This window comes from Centroberyx gerrardi, chromosome 9, assembly GCF_048128805.1.
Source record: "Centroberyx gerrardi isolate f3 chromosome 9, fCenGer3.hap1.cur.20231027, whole genome shotgun sequence".
Classification (NCBI taxonomy): Eukaryota; Metazoa; Chordata; class Actinopteri; order Beryciformes; family Berycidae; genus Centroberyx; species Centroberyx gerrardi.
Window position 1 is genome coordinate 21,943,146 of NC_136005.1, and position 22,614 is coordinate 21,965,759.

At 44.5% G+C, this 22,614-nt stretch overlaps 1 protein-coding gene across 1 annotated transcript in view; it reads right to left on the reverse strand.

The window, feature by feature from the left end:
- Positions 1-22,614, reverse strand: part of pde4dip (phosphodiesterase 4D interacting protein) — a 72,303-nt gene that overhangs the window by 29,897 nt on the left and 19,792 nt on the right. The window contains exons 4-14 of the mRNA XM_078285503.1: positions 16,273-16,383; positions 13,229-13,305; positions 10,542-10,665; positions 10,201-10,361; positions 9,418-9,532; positions 8,455-8,508; positions 2,380-2,517; positions 2,029-2,148; positions 1,655-1,747; positions 1,020-1,229; positions 286-444 (exon numbers count right to left, since the gene is read on the reverse strand). Of these exons, the coding sequence (XP_078141629.1) occupies positions 286-444; positions 1,020-1,229; positions 1,655-1,747; positions 2,029-2,148; positions 2,380-2,517; positions 8,455-8,508; positions 9,418-9,532; positions 10,201-10,361; positions 10,542-10,665; positions 13,229-13,305; positions 16,273-16,383 (1,362 nt within the window). The remainder of the gene's footprint in view (positions 1-285; positions 445-1,019; positions 1,230-1,654; positions 1,748-2,028; positions 2,149-2,379; positions 2,518-8,454; positions 8,509-9,417; positions 9,533-10,200; positions 10,362-10,541; positions 10,666-13,228; positions 13,306-16,272; positions 16,384-22,614) is intronic.

Sequence of the window (22,614 nt, forward strand, 5' to 3'; positions counted from 1 at the left end):
TGTGTGTGTGCATGCATGCAACTAACAAGTCTTATAATATCTGCATCATCGCATATATCTTCATATAACTAATTGATTGATTGATTGATTGATTGATTGATTAATTGATAAACCTGACTGATAGAGTGAAATATAACCAATAAGGACATAAATGCATCCTTCTAATGTGTGTGAGGTTTGGTGCCTGTGCGTGTTTATGTATCGGTGTAGGCATGAGGCCGGCTGTTTATGCTGTGTGTGTGTGTGTGTGTGTGTGTGTGTGTACAGTATGTGTGTCTGACAAACCTCTACTAGCTGCTCTTTGGTCTGCAGTAAAGCCCTCAGCTCTCTGATGGTCTTCTGTCTCTCCTCCTCCTCCCTCTGTCTCTCTCCCTCCTTCTCTCTCAGCTGTTCCTCTCTCTCCAGCAGTGCAGAGTGGGCCGTCTCCAGAGCCAGCTGCAGCTCCTGAACAAAAGACAGGACATTGTACAGAGAGCTGTGTAAATGAAGTCGCACATTCGCTTCAACATAGACTTATTACAACATACTCTTACACAGCAGTGTTAATTCAAATAAGTCAGTAAAAAAAACATCAACACTGTGCTTATGTTTTCCACACCCATCAGAATTAATTGAACTCTTTAGATAGTTTTGAACCAGAGCCATATAATCTATATGAGTGCATAAACAACTCTCCAATCAACACTTGTCAACTCCAAATAATTGTCACTGAAAAATCAATACTGAATGCTAAATGCTCATACACAACCGCAGGGCTTCTCAATAGACAGCCCATCAAGTAAATACACTCACTACCATTTGCAGTCTCCCTGAAAGGAAGTTTCCTATTTATTTAATTTGATCATTTTGAGACTATCCCCAGTAATGTAATAGAATTTGACGAGGTAGCTGTACTGCTGATGAAGTGGTTATATTGTAACCCCACCACGGTTAGATGCTACAAACTCTTAACTATACTGCATCCCACCCATCGTGCATCTGGAAACACACAGTCACAGTCACACTCCTCCCTCTCTCACCTGGTTGTGTCTCTCCGTCTCCCTCCTGTGCTGCAGCGCCCCCTGCAGGTCCGTCTCCAGGCGCTGCAGGGCCCGGCTCAGGTCCTCCTGCGTCCTGGCGGCCTGCCGCTGGGCCCGCTGGCCGGCCTGCAGCTCCAGCTGGGCCTGGAAGAGCGAGGCCTGGAGACCCAGCACCTCACCCTGACCTCGGATGCTCTCTGCCCCGGACACCTACAGCCCAACCCCCGGGGATAGAGAGGGATAGAAAGGATGTAAAAGGAGAGAGAGAGAGAGAAATCAGGAGGTAGGAGATAGAGGACGAGAAAGGGAGGGGAGAGGGAAAAAAAGCACAGAAAGAGTGAATGGGGTCCGTAGACAGAAAACGATAGTATGGGTTTGTGTCCTGCCAGCTGGAACTAATGGGCACTATAGAAAATCATATATCACCAGTAAAGATAACAATCTGTTCTTAAGTGATTAAACGTGTCTGATTAAATGAAAAAGTAAAGAAAACATAACAGAAAAATACTGTAGCGTTCCAACAGCCCTCTTACATATTACAAAGGTTATTTGTCAGTATTAGAGTAATAATATATGCTGAATTGTGAAGAAGAACTACATCCTGGTATCAGTCAGTGTCAGTGTTAAGCACAAACCTGGAGCTGCTGCAGCTGGTTTCTGTTGGCCAGCTCTTTGAGAGAACACAGCATCTTATTCTGCTCCTCAATCACCCTGTACAACTCCACAGCCTGGGAAGGACACACACACACACACACACACACACACATATATAAACATTTTGCAAAACTGAAACTGTGCATTCTTTGTGTGCTTTCCCTTTCAACACTTAATTTCTATCAGTGTCTTGCTCTCCTTTCCTCCCATTCTTTCTCCCACATTCAATCTCTAAATCTCTCACTCTCCAAATGTATTCCTTCCTCGCTCTATCCATTATCTCTACCCAATTTCTTTTTCATACTCCTCTCTAGCTCTCTCCCCTTCCCTCCCACCTTCATTATTCTCTCCTTACCTCTGTCTCCTTGGAGCTGACAGTATCCGTGAGGTTCTGGACGTTGCGTTCCTGTCTCTGGGCTTCCTCTCTGGCCGACCGCAGCTCCAGCTCCATCTCCCCAAGACGCTCCTGCAGCTTCTACACACACACACACACACACACACACACACACACACACACACGTTAGCAAGCATCAAAAGAGTGTGACAACTATGACACTGTAAAATAATAAAAGACAAATATTATTTGAATTTGTAAGAAATCAGTCATTGATTTGTCCCATATATATGGAGGTTTCATGCAGATTCATCTAGTAGCAGATTCAGGTGGATGAAGTGTAATGATTAAAGGTGGTTTAAGTGTTTGCACCTGGTTCCTGGTTTCACTCTCTCTGATCTTGGCCTGGAGGGAGCGGACCTGGTCCTGGGCCTTCTGCAGTTCACCAACACACTGACCTGCAGCACTCTCATACTGACTCAACTGGCCCTGCTGCTCATCAATTAGCTTCTACAATACACACACACACACACAGACAGAGGAAGAATCATGTCAGTACAGTTCAATAACAATTCAGTATTTAGTCTGAATCCCCCAGTGCCACTGTTTGTATAGAGGATTCAAATATTTGAAGGTATGATATGGGCATCATGAATATTTCAGTCACTCATGAAATACACACACAGACACACTCAGACTGTGTTAAGTGTGGGCGATGTTAGGCAGCTGTCCATGCAGTATGTAGAGTGTTAAGTGAGAGTGGAAAGTGATGTCATCCCACTGCTGGATGACTTCCTGGGGAAGCGGCTGTTACCACAGCAGCATGTTGTTGACTTCCTTGTTTTTGTTTTTACAGATCTATGTAATGATACTCTGACACCGGGCCCTCTGGGTGCTATTAATAGTATATGCAACCAATTCTACAGCGATCCTCAGCTGAGTTTCTGATCTATGTCTTAAACATTACGTGGTCAGAGAGAAAGAGTAAGAGAGAGAAAGAAGAAAAAAATAGAAAGTCTACCTTTGTAGACTGTTTACTCTATTCAGTTAATATATGTGAGCTGATGGGATGTATTTTTTTAGCCAATAGGGACACACAGTCAAGCTGAGCACTACTTACTACCTGCTATTGTGAACCCAGGAAATAAACCTCTGGTTGAAAGGCCAGCACTCACAGCAAACCTATCATTGACTACAGAAATTCATTTGACAATATTCTAGTTTGAGATACTTTGCTTAACCTATTGTAACAGAGCGTTCATTAGTGTATGAATGGCTGGGATGTAAATGTCCTCATTCATACATGTATGAGAGGGCCATTCTCCAGCATAGTCTATTGCCTTATAATAGACCAACACACAAGCATATAATAGACTTGTCTTGTTTCCCAGCCTTGTGTCCGTTTGCTGTAAGCCTGGCATGTAATGCTAGATTCAGACTAATCATTAACACGACAATAGAAGTTATTAAGCTGGATCAGACTGAGCAGAGCCTTTACACAGAGGTACCGCTGCAGCCCTTGGCAACAGTTCCCATGGCAACGACAGTGCTGCTAGGATAGTGATGAGGAGGGGTATTTATGCTGCCCTTGAGGGTAATCAAGGAGCCGACTGTGTTCGGCTCTGTAAGAGGCGAAGGAGATGAGTAAGACAGCCAATCAAAAGAGACTTGACCTCGTTCAGTCTCGCCGAATGGTTGGAACACAAATGGAGGATTAGTTGTTGATTCTCCTATGAAAAGTGAGAATGTTTAAAGTTAAAAATGAAAACTACACTGTGTTGCGTAGCTGAGCAGGGTCTGATGTCCTAGGTTGTTTCATATCGAGCTACCTGCTGGAAGCGGAACGGCCCGCACTGCACATAGTCATCCAGCCACTGCTCCTCCATCTCTGCCAGCTCTGTTTGCAGCTCCTGCTGGGCGGATGGGGTCACTACCTCAGGCACAGGGTGGTGGAGGTACAGCTCACAGTCCACTGCCCCTCCATAGGGGGTCCTCAGTGGGATGGGAAGGGGCAGGGACAGGCCTTGCTCTAGTTTGGCTTTGACCAGAACTGGGAGCTTGCTGCCCTGCTGGGTCTTAACTGGCCGGTACTCCCAGCCCCTCATCAGGCTCAGTACCACGTCAACCACAGAGAGACAGCTTTCACTTGGGGGCTTGTCCCAAACAATGTCCCTTCTCACTGGAGCCTCTGGATATTTCTCTCCTGTTGCCTCTCTTTCTTGTTCAACTTCATCCCTCTCTTTGTGTGCGGTAGAAGGGCAGCCCATATCCACGGCAGTGTCTAGTGACTCTATAGATGATGTGGGGCTGGGACTTATCCTCTCACACAAGGTCCTGTCGCTCTCTGGCCCGGCCGAAGGGGACTCGGAGGCGATGGTCGTGGCGTCTGACCCTCCAGAGGATGTCTGAGGGTCGTCGGCCCCTGCGGCACCGGCTGAATAGCGGGTGGACGGTCCGCAGGAGGTGCTCCTTTGGCCGACCCTGCGAGGCACCTTACACACCGCCTCGTAGTCCGAATCAGCCACACGGAGCGCCGCGCAACCCCTGCAGCGTCTCGGCTTCTGCCCAGGCAGGGAGTCTGATCCTGGGCACTGGTGGTGGTGGTGATGGGCGTGGTGGTGGTGTTGATGTTGGGGCTGAGGGTCGAGGGCTGGGTCCTCCTTATCGGCCCATGATTCATACACAGAGTAAGTTAGATCGTCCTGGATCATCTCAGAATATCTCACATCCTGCAGGGCGGAGAGATCCACCACAGGACAGTCTTCCGACCCTACCTCTGTCCCGACTCCCACACTGGACCCGGAGAGAGTAACATTACCGTCCTCTGTGTTGTTCTTGCGGTACAGGCCACCGATACACTGCCTCAGCCTGTCTTTTTCCAGCAGCAGCTTGTGGAGGCGCTCCAGAGACAAGGCCTCCACGCGGGCGATCACCGTGTCAAAGCGGTACATGCGGTCCAGCATGAAGGCGCACTTGGAGCAGGCGAACTCGCCGCGGCCGTCCCGGGTCAGCTCGCGACCCAGAGCGTGGGACAGCAGGACCTGCAGGTTGAGCTTGGAGCTCGGGTGGAAGATCCATCGCCGCTGGTTGCCGCAGAGCTCGCGGGCGCAGATCCTGCACACCTCCTTCATCTTCACTACGTCCAGCATCACAGGGGAGCTTTGTTCGGGTGCGGTCTAATAGACTGGCTGATTGAACTCAATTGATAATCATTCAAGATATATGGTTTGCTCTATCCGGAAGACATCAGCATGTGCCAATGTGATAATTATTATAGATAACACAATAATGCTTGAAAGCCCAGTTCTATTCTATAACATTTAAGAGGTGTGAGACTTGCTTTGGCTGGTGGGATGAAATCAAAAGTTCTTCTGATCCAAAATATAAAATACACTAAATTTTTAAATGTAACATCACAGTGGCACCTCCTTGTCTTGGAGCTTTGTGCAGGTGTGGTCCACCAGCCTTTGCAGGTGCAACAGACTGAATGATCTCACGCCTCCAAACAAACAAGTAGACTATTCAGTCATTTTAACAGGCTTGGCAGTCAGCCACAGGGGCAGCGGAACAATAAACGTATTCAGAATGGGTCGATAAATAAGGAAGCCACGTGGGTTATGCATTCACCGACCAAAAAGCAGGTTACTGTACGATGGAGATGGCTACCGCAGATATAAGCCAGCAGCATCAGCATCCGTGCAATTCTTCTATCAAATTAAAAAAATACAAATCATGACAGACAGCGTGTTCAAGGTAAATTCAACGAAGAAGCGCATGATTTCTACGCAGAACGGATATGAATGAATCTCAGTGTCATGGGTTACATTTTCACTTCCTCGATGTAACTGTTGCCGGAGTAAACTGTAATGATTTCTGTCCTTATTTCGTTGAAGCCTTTGAAAGAACGATCCACCGCTGATGTCATCGTCGTGTTTTCTAGCTCAGATCACTGAAGTCTCTTTAAATGACAGCATCTCCCTGCCGCCGCAAAACCCCCGTTATAATCCGACACGAACACGGAATTCTCCGGTTAAAAAAAAAATGTCTCCTGTCGACGTTTTGGAAACTAGAATTCACCGGAGACTCTCCGTTCCCGTTATCCTCTCGCCTCTTGATAGCAGCGGTTCATCGGATGAGGATGGGAGAGGCTGTCAGATGTCCAGGCGCTTTAACACATCAGGCATTCACAACATGAACGAGATGGCAACGTTGACATGAACCAAAGATCGTCTATATTTGAGAAGATGAATAACGCGGTAGTTAGGAAAACTGGGCAGAATTCGCGGATGTTAACCTTCGCACGCGCAGGGAATCTATAACAGAGAGCCACAACTCGCTACCGTTCAGTTAATGTTGTAAAATACTTAGACAGGAGGCTCCGGTTTGCGATTTTTTTCCCGTTTGAGGTAACCGAAAGTAGTGGCAGAGTGAGAGCTCTTTGCTTTTTCCTCCTCTCTGCATTGTAAGCGCAGCCAGGCTGGACCGTACCATTTCCCTGGAAACGGGGGTTTATTGAGCCGAGCCCTGCCCTTGCTGCACTGAGTCTGCCTCATTCATTCTAATAAACATGTTTGATTCCTGTTGGCCTGTATTGGAGTATTTCATGAGGCTGCTCAGCTCCTCTATACAGTGTCAAGGAAGACTATAAAATGAGTTTCAAATTCTATGATCGACTACTGCATTGAAAGCTGCAATCAGATACCTCCTTTGATCTAATATACTGTGTATTTAATTCTAAGGACTGTTTCTAAGCTGACACAAAATGACTCTACATGCCCTACACAATATGCCATGGCTAATAATTTTTCTATTCCTTCATAGTCATTAATGTCAACACATTGTGTGTGTGGAATGTCCATGTAATTCAAAGTATTACATTTTCAATTTCCCAAAAACCCCGTGCTGACATATATTCATGCCAGTAAAACTTTGTATACCCTATGTGCAGGGTGTGAAATAAAAAGTAGGCCCGCATGTTTTCCATCAGGTTCATTAAATCCTCTACTGTGTGGAATGAGTTCATGCCTTTCCCGGGGCAAGAATTTCCCAGGGGTACCCAGTCCCAGTCTGGCCTTCACACAGCATGTCACACAAAATGAACAAGGGTAGAAAGGAGGGAGTGGGGGGGGGGATTTTACTTCCCTGGAATCAGTAAGTGAATCACATGACCCTGCATGCAAGCAGTGGGACCATGCTCTTAAAAGGGATATTATGTCATTTTCAGCAGATACTTTTAAAGCCATGCCTTTCCCATGGACTCAGAGACACATGCGTCTTCATCTGTCTTTCATTTATCGCAGTGTTTTGAGATGTGATTTGTTTTCTCCTGGGTGTGTGTGTTAGACCCCCGCAGGACTCACTCGCTCACTCTCTTTGCCCCGTGTCTACATTTGTCACCCAAGAAGCTGCAAAGAGCGGGCCTCGGGAGACACGGCACCATAACACTGATCGGCTCTAACGAGGCACGCAATCAAATACCAATTAATCCTAATCAGAGATAAGTGCCAAACACTGCTGATAGATTGCTCTTTCTGTTTATTTTTCTCGAAGTGGCAGAAATTGCAAAAAATGTGACAAGAGGGAATTAAAGAGGTAGAAAAAAAACGAGGTGTCTCAATTGATTTCCCTCTCTAAAATGCCTCACTTGTTGGTGTGCCAAGTAAACAACTAATTCCTTCTGTACAAGCCTTCTCATGAAGCGAGTCTCTATGTTGAACAGCCAGACAGTGATGTGATTATAATTATAGCTGGCGTCAGTGGCGTCAGACCAAGGCTAAACTAACGGTACTGTACGTCTGAGTCGACACCCCGGTGACCCTGATTCTTTGATCGCTGCTGCTAAACATGATGCGGGCTAGGGAGACACAGTGAGTCCTAATATTAGAATGTGCAACACAAGCAGAGGTGATTTGAGGGCATGACACCCCTCTAGATGGGACAAATTATTAAATGCTTCCCTCTTGTTGCAGTGGCAAGTTTCAATCAGACCCCTTGATAAGTTTCTACAAGTCTTCAATCGCATATGTTAAGTTGTCCAACAAAATAAGATCTGCATCATTTTCCCAGTGTGTGTGTGTGTGTGTGTGCATTTGCATGCATGTGCTTGTGCCAGCATGTCACCTCTAAATATGCGCAGTGTGCATTAGATACCACTAGGTGGAGCTACCTATCTACGGTCTGAGAAGAGGAATAAATTGGAAGGTTGGGATCATATGGTGCACTTACAAGCAAACATGGTTTCAAAGACTGTTTTTTTACAGTCTATGGGTTCAACTCATCACCAATGCCAAGGAGATTTAGTTACGAAATGTGTTGTTCCCACAGTGGGTGTTGCTTCTAAAATACACATGCACAATACACTGCAGCAATGTAAATGTATGGATATGTATAAATAGATCCCATTCATACAGAGTGTTAAGTGAATGGCATTGCCAATGCTCCTCATACCTGCATCTCTGTCTGGGTACGATGTTTCTCCTGACCCACGTCACACCGCAGCAACTGTGGGGAGAGAGAGGTGGCGTTAGTTTGCAGTCACACTAACAGGCAATAAAAAAAAACACTTAACTACTTTTATATTATGTATTGGCTAATTTATTTACATTTTACAGTGGTTGGTAGGTAAGTTGTTGCTTTCCCAAACATTTTCCCCAAAACCTTAACGTTAACAAGTAACATGCATTTAATATTTTGCGTCCTTCCTGGCCTAATGTTCATTAGTAACAGGTGTGTTATGTGCTGTGTGCCTGGATCCCAGAAATATCAACAGACACACTGGAGTTCATTGCACATTTCATATTACTGCAGACTTTGGTAAATGACCTGAATCCTCACTGAGATATCCTCAAAGTTAATTTCAGATTCTAAATCGTATCATGTGAGTACAGTAAGTCGTCTGCTGCTGAACTAAGTAAATGCAGGTTCAAAAATAACCATACAGGCTCTCTCCTTGTTAGCCATAACATACACGTGTTTTCATCTTCATGGAGGTGTGCTGTTCTCCTGCATGTGCCAAAGCTCCACTGACCCACATGTGTATATAAATACAGTCAGATATCTAAACCAGTTGGCCTGTCTGGGGTTAGAGCCAGTTCACTCAGAATAGAAAGAGGAGAGAAGAGGCGAGATGTGAGCAACAGGTGAAGAATTCAGCGACTGGCTCACCTGGCTGGAACCTGGATCATTTTAAGTCTATTCGTCACTTAGCAATGCCATATGTGTGGCATGATTTGACATGTATGCATATTTAGTTTAGTTAGTATAAAGAAGTATAATAGAAGACAGAAAACTGTTCAAACTTGTTTCAAGAAGCCGAGAGACCCAGAGGGCTTATTTGGTGGCTTAGGAAATAATATAGATAAGACAGGGTTAGAAATACAGAGAGGGTTTGGATTTGGCAAAAAAAAATACCTCAGCTTCCCTTTCCTTCTTCTGGAGGGAGGAGGAAAGATCGTGAACTTTGACCTCAAGCTCCCCGACCCGAAGGCCGAGTGAGTTCTTCTCCTGTGTCAACTCCTGGATCGCCCTGAGAGAGAGAGAGGCACAGACAGAGAGGGTTAAAGTTAAAGTACTGACCTAAACTAGTATCTAACTCCAAGCCACTGTTTGGGACAATTACAGTATGTAGGGCATAGCCATGGCTCTTTGTTCCAGGCATGAGAATGTCACTGACAAGGTTAGAGCAGCGGATGCCAGTGTCCATGTCAATACCGGTGCCAACACTGCTGCCAGCACCTCTGTGAATAGCACACACACACATCATCAGCCACCAGCAGACACCTTGTATCACCAAACAGGCGACTGGAAAGCTTTCTGCTGATGCCTCTCAAAATATTTGACCAAACAGTTTGCATTGGATTTTATAAATATGAATGCAATATACAGTAGTTTTTTTTATGTGTTTACATGAAATATGCTACACACATAAGACATTTAGTTTACTTGATTTGCACAGTAAAAAAAAATAGAAGCAAAATGGCAAAATAAAACCCACTGCTAAAATGTGATGAGAGAAATTACAAATTTTCAGGATTAAAAAACAACAATATAATCATGTTGGACAATATTGGATATAATGTTAGCTAGACATAAAAATGTTGTATTTACTTAAAAAGCTGATGCAAATTGCCACATAAATGTTTTCAGTGTGTAAAGTGAATATTGTTTTTGCGTGTGTAAGCTGTTGTTAGACACCTGTCTTTCTCCGTCAGGGCCTGCGGGTCGAGTCGTCCCAGAGAGCCTCCGCACTCCTCCATCCTCACCACCATCTCTCTCTCCAGGGCCAGGCAGCGCTGGGACTCTGCGTCTGCCAGCGAGGCCATCTTCTCCGCCTCGCCTCGCGCCAGCTGGGCCTCCTGAAGATGACATGGATGGGGGGACAAGATGGTAACTGTATGGTTAACACCAGACCGATGTGAACTTGCAAAAAGTTGCTTGTATATGATCATGTCATTTCTATATTGTATATTATTTCTTTTTCAAGGCCATGTAAAGCACATTACTGAGTGTGTGTGTGTGTGTGTGCGTGTGTGTACCTCTTGTAGCAGCTGAACTTTGGTCTCTAGGATTTCTTGCATGTGGCTGATCTCCTCCTGTCGCTCTGACAAGCGACGCTGCAGCTCTGCTTCATTCTGATTGGACAGGCTCTCCGCCGTCGACCTATGGGAGTGCAGGATTGGTGATTTTACATTGGAAGCAGCAAACTACAGTGCTTGGTTTCAGAGCATAACGTGGACATTGAACCCTTATTAACCAGGAAAGTTGACTAAGATCAAATTGTTATATAAAGTAATGGCTTGGCAGTGTATCTGCAGTGCATTGTACAACTAGAGTCTAAATTGTTGTCCCCTTAGCAAGTAGCTGTGAAATTATTTTGCTCAAGGGCACATCAGTTTTAGTTTACATTCTTCACTTCCCCCACCCAGATTTCCCCAGTTGATTTGGGGATACAAAATGGTGCTATTCTGGTCACAAGCTTACTTATCTAACCTCAAGGCTGCCAAAAATCCCCCATATTCATGCACATTTATATGAATGTCAAAATATGAAAAAAACAATTTATGTGCATGATCAGATCTATTAAGTTACCAATTGTCAGTGCAGAATCAACTCCAAGTGAAGGAAACCTACATGTCACTGAATAATAGATGTATGCAATAAAAAGCTGGCTTCAGAGGCAGATGGAGCCTTTATGTTATTGGCTCTATTCTCCTCAGACAGTAAACACACATAATTTATTCATGCCCGGTCACTTAGACAGACCTCCCTGGATCTCCTGGGACAGGGATTCATTAACTCAAGTCCTGTCTATTTCCGGAGTACAACAATACTGTTAGCAAAAGACATGTCACAGAAGGACATGATATACTGTATATACTGCTTTCATATGACCAACTTGGCATGTATTTCAAATGATCTGATACTCATTTTGTAGCTTAGTTATGCATCTGTGTATTGCAGTGCAAGTCAGAAGCAGTATGAATATAATAGGAGGCTATTCTTGAATGGACCTTGGTTTCATTAATGAGTTCATGGTCATTATGGCAAGGGATCCATCACAGTAGTGTAGTGACATATGCTGGAAATACCACAAATCTGCAAGTGTGCGTGGTTGAAAACTGCCTATGATTCAAAACTTGCTTTGAATGCTATTCTAATAATTCACAGAAATATTTCCTCACATGTCCTGTCCCTCTTGGCCGTCCACCACTCCAAATAAAAAGGAAACAAATAAATAACAAAATGCTTGAGTAGGGTGAACTTTCTCTCCAGAGAGAGGAGAAAAGAGATTCCAGAAGGAAATTGCTGTTGACCTCCTCTGAGGAACAAGGCAGAGGTTATTATGGTAAAGGCTCCACACTCAGCACCTTAACAGCCAGCCTAAACAGTCAAGCTGCAGGTCGCACTCAGCTTGTCCTACTCACATCTATCAGTCAGGCTCTGTTAATAACTCTAATGATAAACAGTGGCCTGGGGGTTTATTTATGAAGCAGTGAAACAGAGAGGGGGGGGGGGGGAGAGAGAGAGAGAGAATCCCTAACATACATACATGCACTCGCTCTCCTAAGGGCTACAATGTTTGCCCCCTTTCATTATTTTGAGTGCTAAATTGATTAATTGTACTAATTATTGCAGATACTGCAACACAGCAGGTAATGGTTTGTTCCTAGCTCCAGCTATTAGGATAATCATCAATCAAATAATGCCAGTGGATAGGATTGTAACATGTTGATTTTCTGTAGCATTTGTCATGGAGCACTGTAGTGTCAAATCTAAAGTCATGGTGTTTTGCATGATGGAATGGAAGATAATGAATGGATAAATTGATTTAGTTGACTACTCTCACTCATTTAGCACTGTGAAAGGATGACTGCATCTGACAGTTGTGTAGTAGAGGAGTTGTGCAGTTTAAGAGACTCATGTACAGATAGACAGCTGCTTCATAGACAGGTGCTGGAGCTCAAATAGTTCCCTACTCAGCAGCACAACAAACCACAGGGCAGCCTTTGCCCTTTGCTCTCCCTACTACTACCCAACCTCTCTCTCTCTCTCTCTCTCTCCCTCTCTCTCTCTCTCTCTTACTCTGTTCCTCCATCTCTTCTTAATACCCTCGCTCTGCAAAACAAACCCACAGGCAGGTTCCTGCTCCCTCTCTCTCCCTCCTCCTCTCACCTTCCCCTTCTCTTCACCTCCTCACCCTGATCCCCAGTTCATACTCTGTCCCAGACCACAGAGCCACTTCATCCTCTTCAAAAGCATTTCGGTGCTCAAGTCCATACATGGCATTCCGCAGAGCTTAAGCTGTGTTGTGATAGCGGGGTGAGTCTGCAGGCCGGTGGGCGAGCGTGTGATGAGAGGCTGCAGGCCCCGAGGGCAGCGGGGCTCTGCTGGGAAAACTCAAGAGTAGCAATCAAACCGCTGGTGGAAAGGCTGGAGTGTTTTTGCAGTTTCCCAAAAGGCATCCCAACACATCTGTGCAACTCAAGTAGTTTAATATTTGAAACCATTTTTCAAATATGTCCACAAAGGTCCGGAGGTTGCTATGGTAATAAACTGCGTATGGGTGATTTGTTGGCGACACTTGGGAATGCAAGCATGCATGCAAACAATAAGTCAAGGTCTGCGGATTCCCTGACTATGATAATTTTGGTCATTGGGAATGTGAAGCAATGCGAAGCGCGGTGGTTATCTTTGCAGTGACAGTAAGAAGGAAAATACTCACAGTGCTTTGTCCAAAAACTGCTGTTTCTCCTCAAGTTCCTTTTTCAGACTCTCCACTTCAACCTTCAACTCGATGTTCTGGAAAAGACAAAGAAATCCATCAAACAATGCAACAATAAATTGCAGATAGGGAGTAGAGCAAATTTTACATAATATGTACACTACCAGTCAAAAGTTTGAACACGCATTTTCCTTTACTTTTACTATTTTCCACATTTTAGAATAATAGTAAAGACATCAAAACTATGAAATAACACAAATGGAATTACGTAGTGACCAAAAAAGTGTTAAACAAATCAAAACTATCTTATATTTTAGATTCTTTAAAGTAGCCGCCCTTTGCCTTGATGGAAAGGCAAAGGCTTTGGAAAAGAAATTCATACATAGGCGTCAACTTCACTATTTATATTCGTCTAAGAAATAAATTTCAAGCATTTAAGCATAAGCCCCTAGATCAAAATGGCTCTAAGATCATGAAAAACATAGAACATTCAATCAGGTGTGTCCAAACTTTTGACTGGTAGTGTATGGATTGGCTCTGAAAAAGAAAGGAAGACAGCAACATGTGTGGGGTATGAAATCAAAATCAAAAAGAATATTGATTCAATAGCATATTAGTTTGATCATAACATCAACATCAGTTTATTTTATGTGATATGGTGCATCTAATTCATCTTGAAAAAGTTATTAGTGTTTATATCCTCGCATGTGCATTGCTGCTCAGTCATACTCCACAACACAAAATGAGGGCTTCCAAAATCTCACGTGCCGACCCATATCTCTGGCAGCACAGTAGGGCTATAAATAGTTGAGGGGGATATGAGCACCTGCTGGATCTGTCTCTTCCCCAACCCCCCAATGTAACCATCCACCCCTCCCCCTCTCCCCCCTTCCCCCCTCTCCCCCCTTTCCCTCCTGCACACAGCAACACCACCACTTTTAACTTTTGGCTCTCGACTGAGGCAGCAACAAGCCGGATGGAGCTGCCTGTCAGTCCGCTCACGTGTGGCAGTCTGACTGTGGGGAAAATTTGTGGTGTCGTGTACAGTGTTCTGCACGGGACCGGACTGCCTGATCCGTGCTCCTGTGGTGAACTATATGGATTCATGTCCATGCAGAGCAGGTCCAGTTACTGACATACTGACACACACAGATCCAGGTGCGCTCATGTGTCGCTGCTTATGCGTGCGAGGACCTCCACACACACACGTACGCATGCGTGCAAGTGTGCACGCATGCATGCAAATAATAATTCCAGGCCTGGGGGGGTCTGTGGCTAAGATAATGTAGGTCATTGGGTCTGGAATGGCTGATGGAAAAGAGGTCAGTCAGATAAGGGCAGTTAGGACTGTGATTCTCTTGGCAGGCATGTGGATCTCTTTAGATGCTCTGCACTGCCAATTCTGCCCTTTCTCTGATCTGGCAGGCACTACAGCAGATTATTTAGCTTGGATCCACACAGTCTTTTTTCCAAACTTCTAGACAATTAACATGATCATTCAGGAGGAGTATCACGCCAGCAGTGCATCACATAACATGTACATAATGGTTGCATTTCCTCTGTGGATTTAAAAGCAAACGTGCATCTTTTTCCAAAACTCAATCCAAAACTACCTGACTTCCACAGTAAAGGCACAGCGATCTGAAAAACCAATGTCTGTTTTCATACTGACCTACCTCATGCTAACAATTATCTGTATTTCCCTGTTCAGGTTAATAAGCAAAGCCAGCTCAACCTTTACATGTACACTGCTCAGGAAGTGACTTAATATTTGCAGATGAAAGGGCGCCGCTGAATATTGGTGACACAAACCTCGTCCCACCACAGAGCTTCATCATCACCACAAGACAGCTGGTGTTTGTTTCAGTCGGGAAAGGGCACAGGCATTAACGGCAGGATGTTCTGCCAGTTTTATGAAACAGCAGGTAAGGTCGGCTATTGAACTCATACACTCGCTGATCACGTCCTGCACTCAAATCCTGCATCATTCACTCTGGCAATCTCTGTATAAATGTGGTCAGACCGGTGGAGAATGTTAAATTGATCTGTCTGTACTTAGAGCGGACATGCTGACACTATAAGTCATGATAATGGAGTAGCATATAATATCAAGGGTGGATGTTTTTTTTTGATTGTCTGCCAATGGCTAATGTTCAGACAGGGCAAGGAGGAAATTGTCCTCACTGGCGGCCGAATGGCAACATTATTAAGGATGGCAGGTGAATAGCTCTGCTGGACTAATGCCATAAAGACACACATATATGAGTGTACATTCAGGTAAAAATAAATGATCTGTCTCTGACACTAAGGTGCTGCACTAGACACACCCTGTTTGGTGGTGTCAGTGGGATCTAATGGGATCCAATTGGCTGGATTACCCATAGGCCAGACAGCAGCTGTTAGGGTGTCACATTTGCCTCCTCAACCAGTCTTGACTAGTCTCAGTTACATTGCCACAGCCTGTCTCGCCGCATTATTGTACCTCAGCCTCAACCCAATAGGTACTGAACTTATCTTGTCAGTCTCTATTGCTAATATTACAGAAGCTATGGTTACGTAAAACGCATACCAAAGCAAATTATACACCTTATTATACATAATGCATACACATTGGATCTATGCACAACATGCATGTTGGTAATCTTGGTAATCATGCAATGCACATTGAGGATATTCATGTGTTCATAATGTTCATTATCATTATCATCAGCACTGGGACACACTAGTCCACAGCCTCTCTGAGCCGTCACAGGCAGAACTGTAGGACAGTTTTTGACAGTTTGACTGAACTCTCAGAGACACGCCTGAGACCTGCTGTCAGTAAGAGTTACCTTCAAACACAAACCTGCAGCCCTGAAACAAAACAAGGAGGACTGCACTGCACTGCCTCACTTAAAATCACTTAAAAGTAAATCACTACATTCTTTACATACAGTAGATATAACAAGGGTACAGTAAATGATGCAGCAGTCAAAGCCAGTGGTTTTGCATGTTTCAGAAAACCCTTCCCACAGTTAGTTCTGATAAGGGAATTTCTTACTCACCCTCTTGTGCACATCATCACCGCTCTCCTCAAACTTCTGCTGGATCTTCTCTTCCAGGAAGTAGATTCGGAGCTTCAGGCTGAAGTTTTCCTTCTTCAGGTCGTTCAGGTGCTGCGAGATAGTGCGGTAACCACGGAAACCACAGTTAGACATGATGACGGGTGGCTCTTTCGTAGGGGGCATGGTGGCCCCCCATTTAGTACCGCATAGTAATTGAAACAGGACTGAAGAGGAGAGCTAGTTGACTAAAGAATCTGTATCTATACTATCCTGATGATACAAAATGCAAAACAATAACTAATCCAGAGAGTAGAGTTTCTGCTCTCCCCTGTTCTCTCATACAACAACATCAGTAGACAAGAATGGAGTGGTGGTCAAAACATAAAGTGGACATCAGCTCCCCTCAGTTTGGGTATGTTGTAGGAGGGTCAGAGATGGCACAGGGGCAGTAGGGGATTATAGGGGTTGGGAGGGGGGGCGGGGGGATGTTTCCTTTTTTACCACTAGGAAGTCATGCCAAGAATCTGAGACTGGAGAGTGAGAGAGAGTGTGTGTGGTGTGTAGGTCACAGGCACAAGTGCTGGGCTACTGTAGACGCCTCTTCACACTCCAACTCATGAATGTGCGGGAGAGAGGAGACATGATCAGCATATTAAAATAGAGGGTGAGAGGCTATTAGCGCTGCACGCATATTATGTAGTCTGTGATACTTGTCTGGGCAATAATATTTGGAGATGCAGACGGCTACTCAAGTCAAACTGAGCTGATCTAGGCCTAGAGGACAACTGTTGAGCAGTTTCCTCTTACTGCCTGAAGTGAAGCTTCACTGGGCTTGGCATGACAGCTGCAGCAAGCACCGCGAACCATCATCCAGAGTAAGCAGACACAGAATGAGGGAGAACGACCAGACTGCAGGGATGATTATTGAACAAAATTATTAAAAAAGATGTAGAAAAGCTGATTCCGCACGATAGCTTGCTCCAAACTCCTGCGTATGATCCTTGTTTGTAAACATCTGAAAGCCACGATGAGACATGACAGGGCCTGACCATGGGGTGGCGCTAAAGCTCTATTCTCTATACTGCTGTTCACCTGAGCTCACAGAAACCCAACTCTCCGGATCTTAGAGAGCTGCAGTGATCCACAGCTATTTATAGAGGCTGTCGCCCTCCGGCTGTCACTGAGGAATGCTGAGCCGGGAGACGGCAATCGCACGAGCAGGAACGTCCCGTGTGTCGGGGCACAGAACGGGACAGACGGACACAATGAACTGCATGCAAGCATATGGCTGAATGCGAGAACACACACACACACACACATGCACGCAAGCACACACACGTGTCGTCTGAGTCTGTGAGGCGGTTTGGTGTGAACGGTTTGTACTTTGCATACATGATGCATACATAGCTTGAGCGTAAGACGGTTAGGGTGCTTTGCACACACACACACACACACACACACACACACACACACACACACACAAGCGTCGACTAAATGGCATTTGTTAACTTCTACAGTGTTAACATCTACGCCCACACATACACACACACAAGCTTGCGAACACAAACACACTCAAACTGTAAAGCAAAACAATCCAGATGACTCATGCACGACTGTGCACACATACACACGTGCGCATTTAAACACTCACACTTCCTCTCCACAGTTACAGTTACTCATATACTGAACTGTGTGCATGACTGGATTTAAAAAACTAAAAAACAAAACAATACAGTGACAATACTAAATAACAGTGCTTACCCAGGCCCACCCCCGACCCACACACACACACACACACTCACACTGTCTATAGAGACCCCATGAGGGAGCAACATTGGCAGATTACTGAATACATTATCCGGAGCTATTTGTCAATAGGAGAGAATGAGAATGAGAATGAACCAAAAATATATTGCCTGTGACAATACTGTACAACAGTCCGTATATGACAGAGTTGGAAAACACACCGACCACAATAATCCGTCCAAAAGTCAACCAGAAGAGATGACTGGGTTGTCATTATGCTTTGGGGGACACTTTGCATGACGCGATCGATGATTGCAGTGGACACACGCATACATACTGTATAAACGCAAGCAGACACGGTATACACCAGCAGACACAAACACATACACACACATGCAAGCACACACATTGAGAGTTTTCCGGCCAATATGAACGAGGGAGTTAATCACAAAGTGTATCATCTGTGACAATACTGAAATCCAATCTCAGTCGACAGAGTTGGAGAAAACAGGCCGACCACAGCGGCCCATCCAGAGGTCATGCAGAGAGAGATGACTGAATTTATTACAACACAACGTGCCCATGAAATGAAATCATCCTAATTCTCCAGGACTTTTCCAGCGTCAGAGCATAATCCAATACTGGAGAGGGAAAAAGAAAAGGAGCATTAGAACATTTTTCCAGCCTTTTGCTCCTCTAAATTGTACCCCACTGCTTCTTATTATTTGGGAATATGCTTGGACCCCCGTTATTAGAATCAGAAGGGATTAAGACCCACGCAGCTAAATATCTGGGTACCAGGGAGTATCCACGTCACAACAGCCACATCTCATAGACATTTTCCAGCGGCACTGTCCCTAGCCAGCACTGTGCCTATCCCCTTCATTTGCATGCACCATTGACTACTGTTATGTTGCCATGGCAGCGTGGGCGGAAGAAAGTCATAACAGTTTACTAAGCCCCGCCTACTGCTTCATCCACGTGTCAGCAAAGGTTTAAAGAACAGCTCTATAGTATGTTTGGGAAAGAAATAGGAGTTTGCGTGAGTGTACTGCATGTGTCTATGTTGTGTGTGTGTGTGTGAGTGTGTGTGAGTGTGTGTGTGTGTGTGTGTGTGTGTGTGTGTGTGTGTGGACTGGGCTTGGCAGAATGGTGGGAGTTTTCCCATTGCCAGTAATAGGAGCTCCTTGATGCCAGTTAGTTAGAGATTTTCCAGTCTTGCCGTCTGGCAGTGCCAAGCCCTAATGCAATTCTGCAGGGGAATGTCTGATTGTGTTTACTGTACTGCTATGGCACACGGTAGGAATGGCGGTTTAATTATAATTTGTAAACCTAATTAAATCATCAAGAGACCCACGCTAAAAATATCCCTAGGAACTAGTTGGAATCATAGACGCAAATGGGATGAAGCATGATTTAGGACTTTAGAATGCACTGAACCCACTGCAGGACACTGTGAGCGGTAAATAAGAAACCAGAACAAACCTGCACACTAGACAGATGCTCCCTCGTGGTTTATTACATGCAATGGTTCAACTGAAATGGTGTTTGTCAGCTATACACTTTGTGTGCATGATTTAGTGTTTTTGATACTCAGAGAAATAGGCTGTTCTGGGCCTATAAGACACAACGACAAAGGACTGATTGTGCTTGTTGTGCAGCTAGTAAGGCATGGCAGCTCAGAATCTGTTTATAATTTCAACAAAATCATCAAGAGATGTGGTAAAAACGAACAAGCTCTATATTTCTAAGTTGACAGTAGAATATAATGCAGTGTGATGATTTTAGAGTGCATTGAACCATTCTGGGACAGGCTACTGCGGGCTTGGTAGATCACACTTCTATTGGCTATGGCAGGGAGCGAGATGGTAAGGCTGAGAGTAAGAGGGGGTGACAAGCAAAATGTGAGCCACATTAAGTCCGACCACACACAGAATCCACATAGAATTAGTAGAGGTTCACTACAAATGGTCATCATAAAATAAGCACTGAATGCCAAAGTGTCTGCAATCGACACGACTCTATATTTTTACATTTCACACTTAAAATAGCTTAACAAGGGAAAGGAGAGTCACATGCTACTGTTCTCACACTGTTAGCAAAAACACCAGCTAAATACGTCAAGCAACTTTTAACAAGCATGTAAAATAATCCAATTTATTTGTCTGAGATGGCACTGCATTTATTTCCATTTTTTCCAGTGAATAATCATTGCTTCTCACACCACAAGGCCCATAATGATGTACAAAACATTTGGGCTGACATTCAGAGACAACACAGCTCCATGTTTGAGATTTATTTAAAAGGAAAATAAATCAAGCAGAAAATTTACAGATCTGCTGTTTCCAAAGCAAAAGCTTCTCCAGGGCAACGGAGCTTCATTGAGAGTTATGTTAATAAACTGAACCAAAATACAATATGATGTAATGCAGTGTAGGCCTATCAGTCTGGACTGTCTGCAAAAGTGCCACCTAGAAACTTCTAGTCACAGCTGTAAATAGAGCTTGTATTGTAATTGTAGTAGTAATGTAGAATATAGCATCAATCAAATGTAGCTCTGTATTACATGTACAAATTAAATTTTATTGCAACGTGTCACCAATCATATTTGCCGAATTAATGTGCTGCAGCAAGTGACTTAACAGTGATGTAGAAAATAATACATAATAATGCAGGACAGACAGTGTGTCAACACAAATCCACTATTAATCTGATGACCCAAGCATTGCTGTGTCTGATAGAGCTATCAATCTAGAAAGACAGTGAAATCAATAAGGCCCCAATAGTTCCCACTGGCTCCCCATAGAATGCTCGGTAAATGTTACCAGACAGCAAATACAATTAGAGCTCATAAGTTTTAGCTAATAAACAACTCTAATAGCAACAAAATGAATTTCTGGGAAGTAAAAGAAACTATCTCTGGAGACTTGAAAACCGTTACACATCCCTCAGTGTCACAATTTTTATAGACACGCGAGACATAAAAGGGGGCGGAGGATATCTGAATGTAAGCTTCATCTCCTCATCTCCCTCCTCTCGCTTTCTCTTTCTCTCCCTTCGCTCAAATCATTCCCAGATGTGGTGGCAGCAGTATGTGAGTGAAGGATGGCGTGGTGTGATGGTGGTGGAAATGGAGGGGAGGCTGGGTAGGGGGGCCTCTCTTTACCCCGGTGCCAGCCTCCCATCAGGGTTTGGGATGGAACAGTACCGACGGAGGGGTTCGGCATGGAGGACGTTCAATGGCTTTTCCAGCCTGTCTGCCAAATTCAGCGCGGTCAAAGAAAACAAACAAAAAAACACCCGACTGTACGACACATTGGCTTCAAGACTCCAAGCCGCCTTAAAAACAGCCTAGATCAAACATATGGACACATAAAGTGGGAAAGCATGTACACACACACACACACACACACACAAACACACACACACCTACACACACTCAAGCATATAGCCCAAAAAAATCCCTGCCACATCTCTGGCTCACCACAAACACATAAAATCTATTACATAAACCCAAAACAATAAACACAGACACAATAAACTCATACACACATCTATGCTGTATAGTGCATATCACACACACACACACACACACACACACATACACTTTCCAACCCTCCTCGACAGGCTCAATGCTGTCCCTGAGCTCACATCCCTTAATGTGCATGGCGAGGACTGAATGAGGCGTTGTACATGTATGTGTATGTTTGTTTGCGCGTATATCCGTACATGTGTCTGTGTGTGAGTGTGTGTGTGGAAGGAGGTGGAGGTCAGGGCGAGTGTGTTGCAGGCAGCCTGCGGCGGTGGTTTGGTGGGAAAGAGCGGGTCACACGGCTGTGCTTAGTGAAAAATTGGCTGGCCTCTGTGTTTAGTTGCAGGCATCTCTGCGTTTCCATGGCTATTTACTCTCTGTGCGCCATTGTTTTGCTTTAATGATGCCAAGAGAGCGAGAGGCATGAAACAAAACAGGATTTGAATCTCCTCAACAGCACACACACTGACTCCAGACACTCAGACATGTGGCTGAAGAGTGGGCCCTTCACTGGAAGTGGATTATTCACCTCTTCTCCACAGCAGGGACAAGTGAGGGCCAACTCCACTTTAGAGCCCAGGATCAAAAACACTGTTCATTTATCTGAAACCAAAGCCTCCCGGCAAATCATCTCAACTGACATAGAGTTTCACATTAAAGGCTCTTTGGGAGAAATTAACTGACATAAATAACAAGAAAGCCCTGTTTAGCCCTGTATGCTCGTGTGGTAGAGATCAGACTTGTGTCTTTTCTGTTTATCTGTGTTTGCTGTTTCTATGTATTTCTGTTTTCACGATTGCCTGATGAATTACCCCTCTGCAATCGAGTTAATTAAACCATGTAGGGATCAATAAGGTCCTTATGTCTTCGCTGAGATTAAGATGTGAAGAGAATCACACAGAGTAAATTATTTTTAGGCCAAATCAAGCAAATAAGCAGTGATGAATCCCTGGCTAGCCTCATTTGGCCCTGTAGTAGAAACCATTGTATGCTATTCTTGACCAAATAATCAGAGGCTAAAAGGGGCTCTATGCTACTATGGGCTATGTGGAATGAACAGTGAG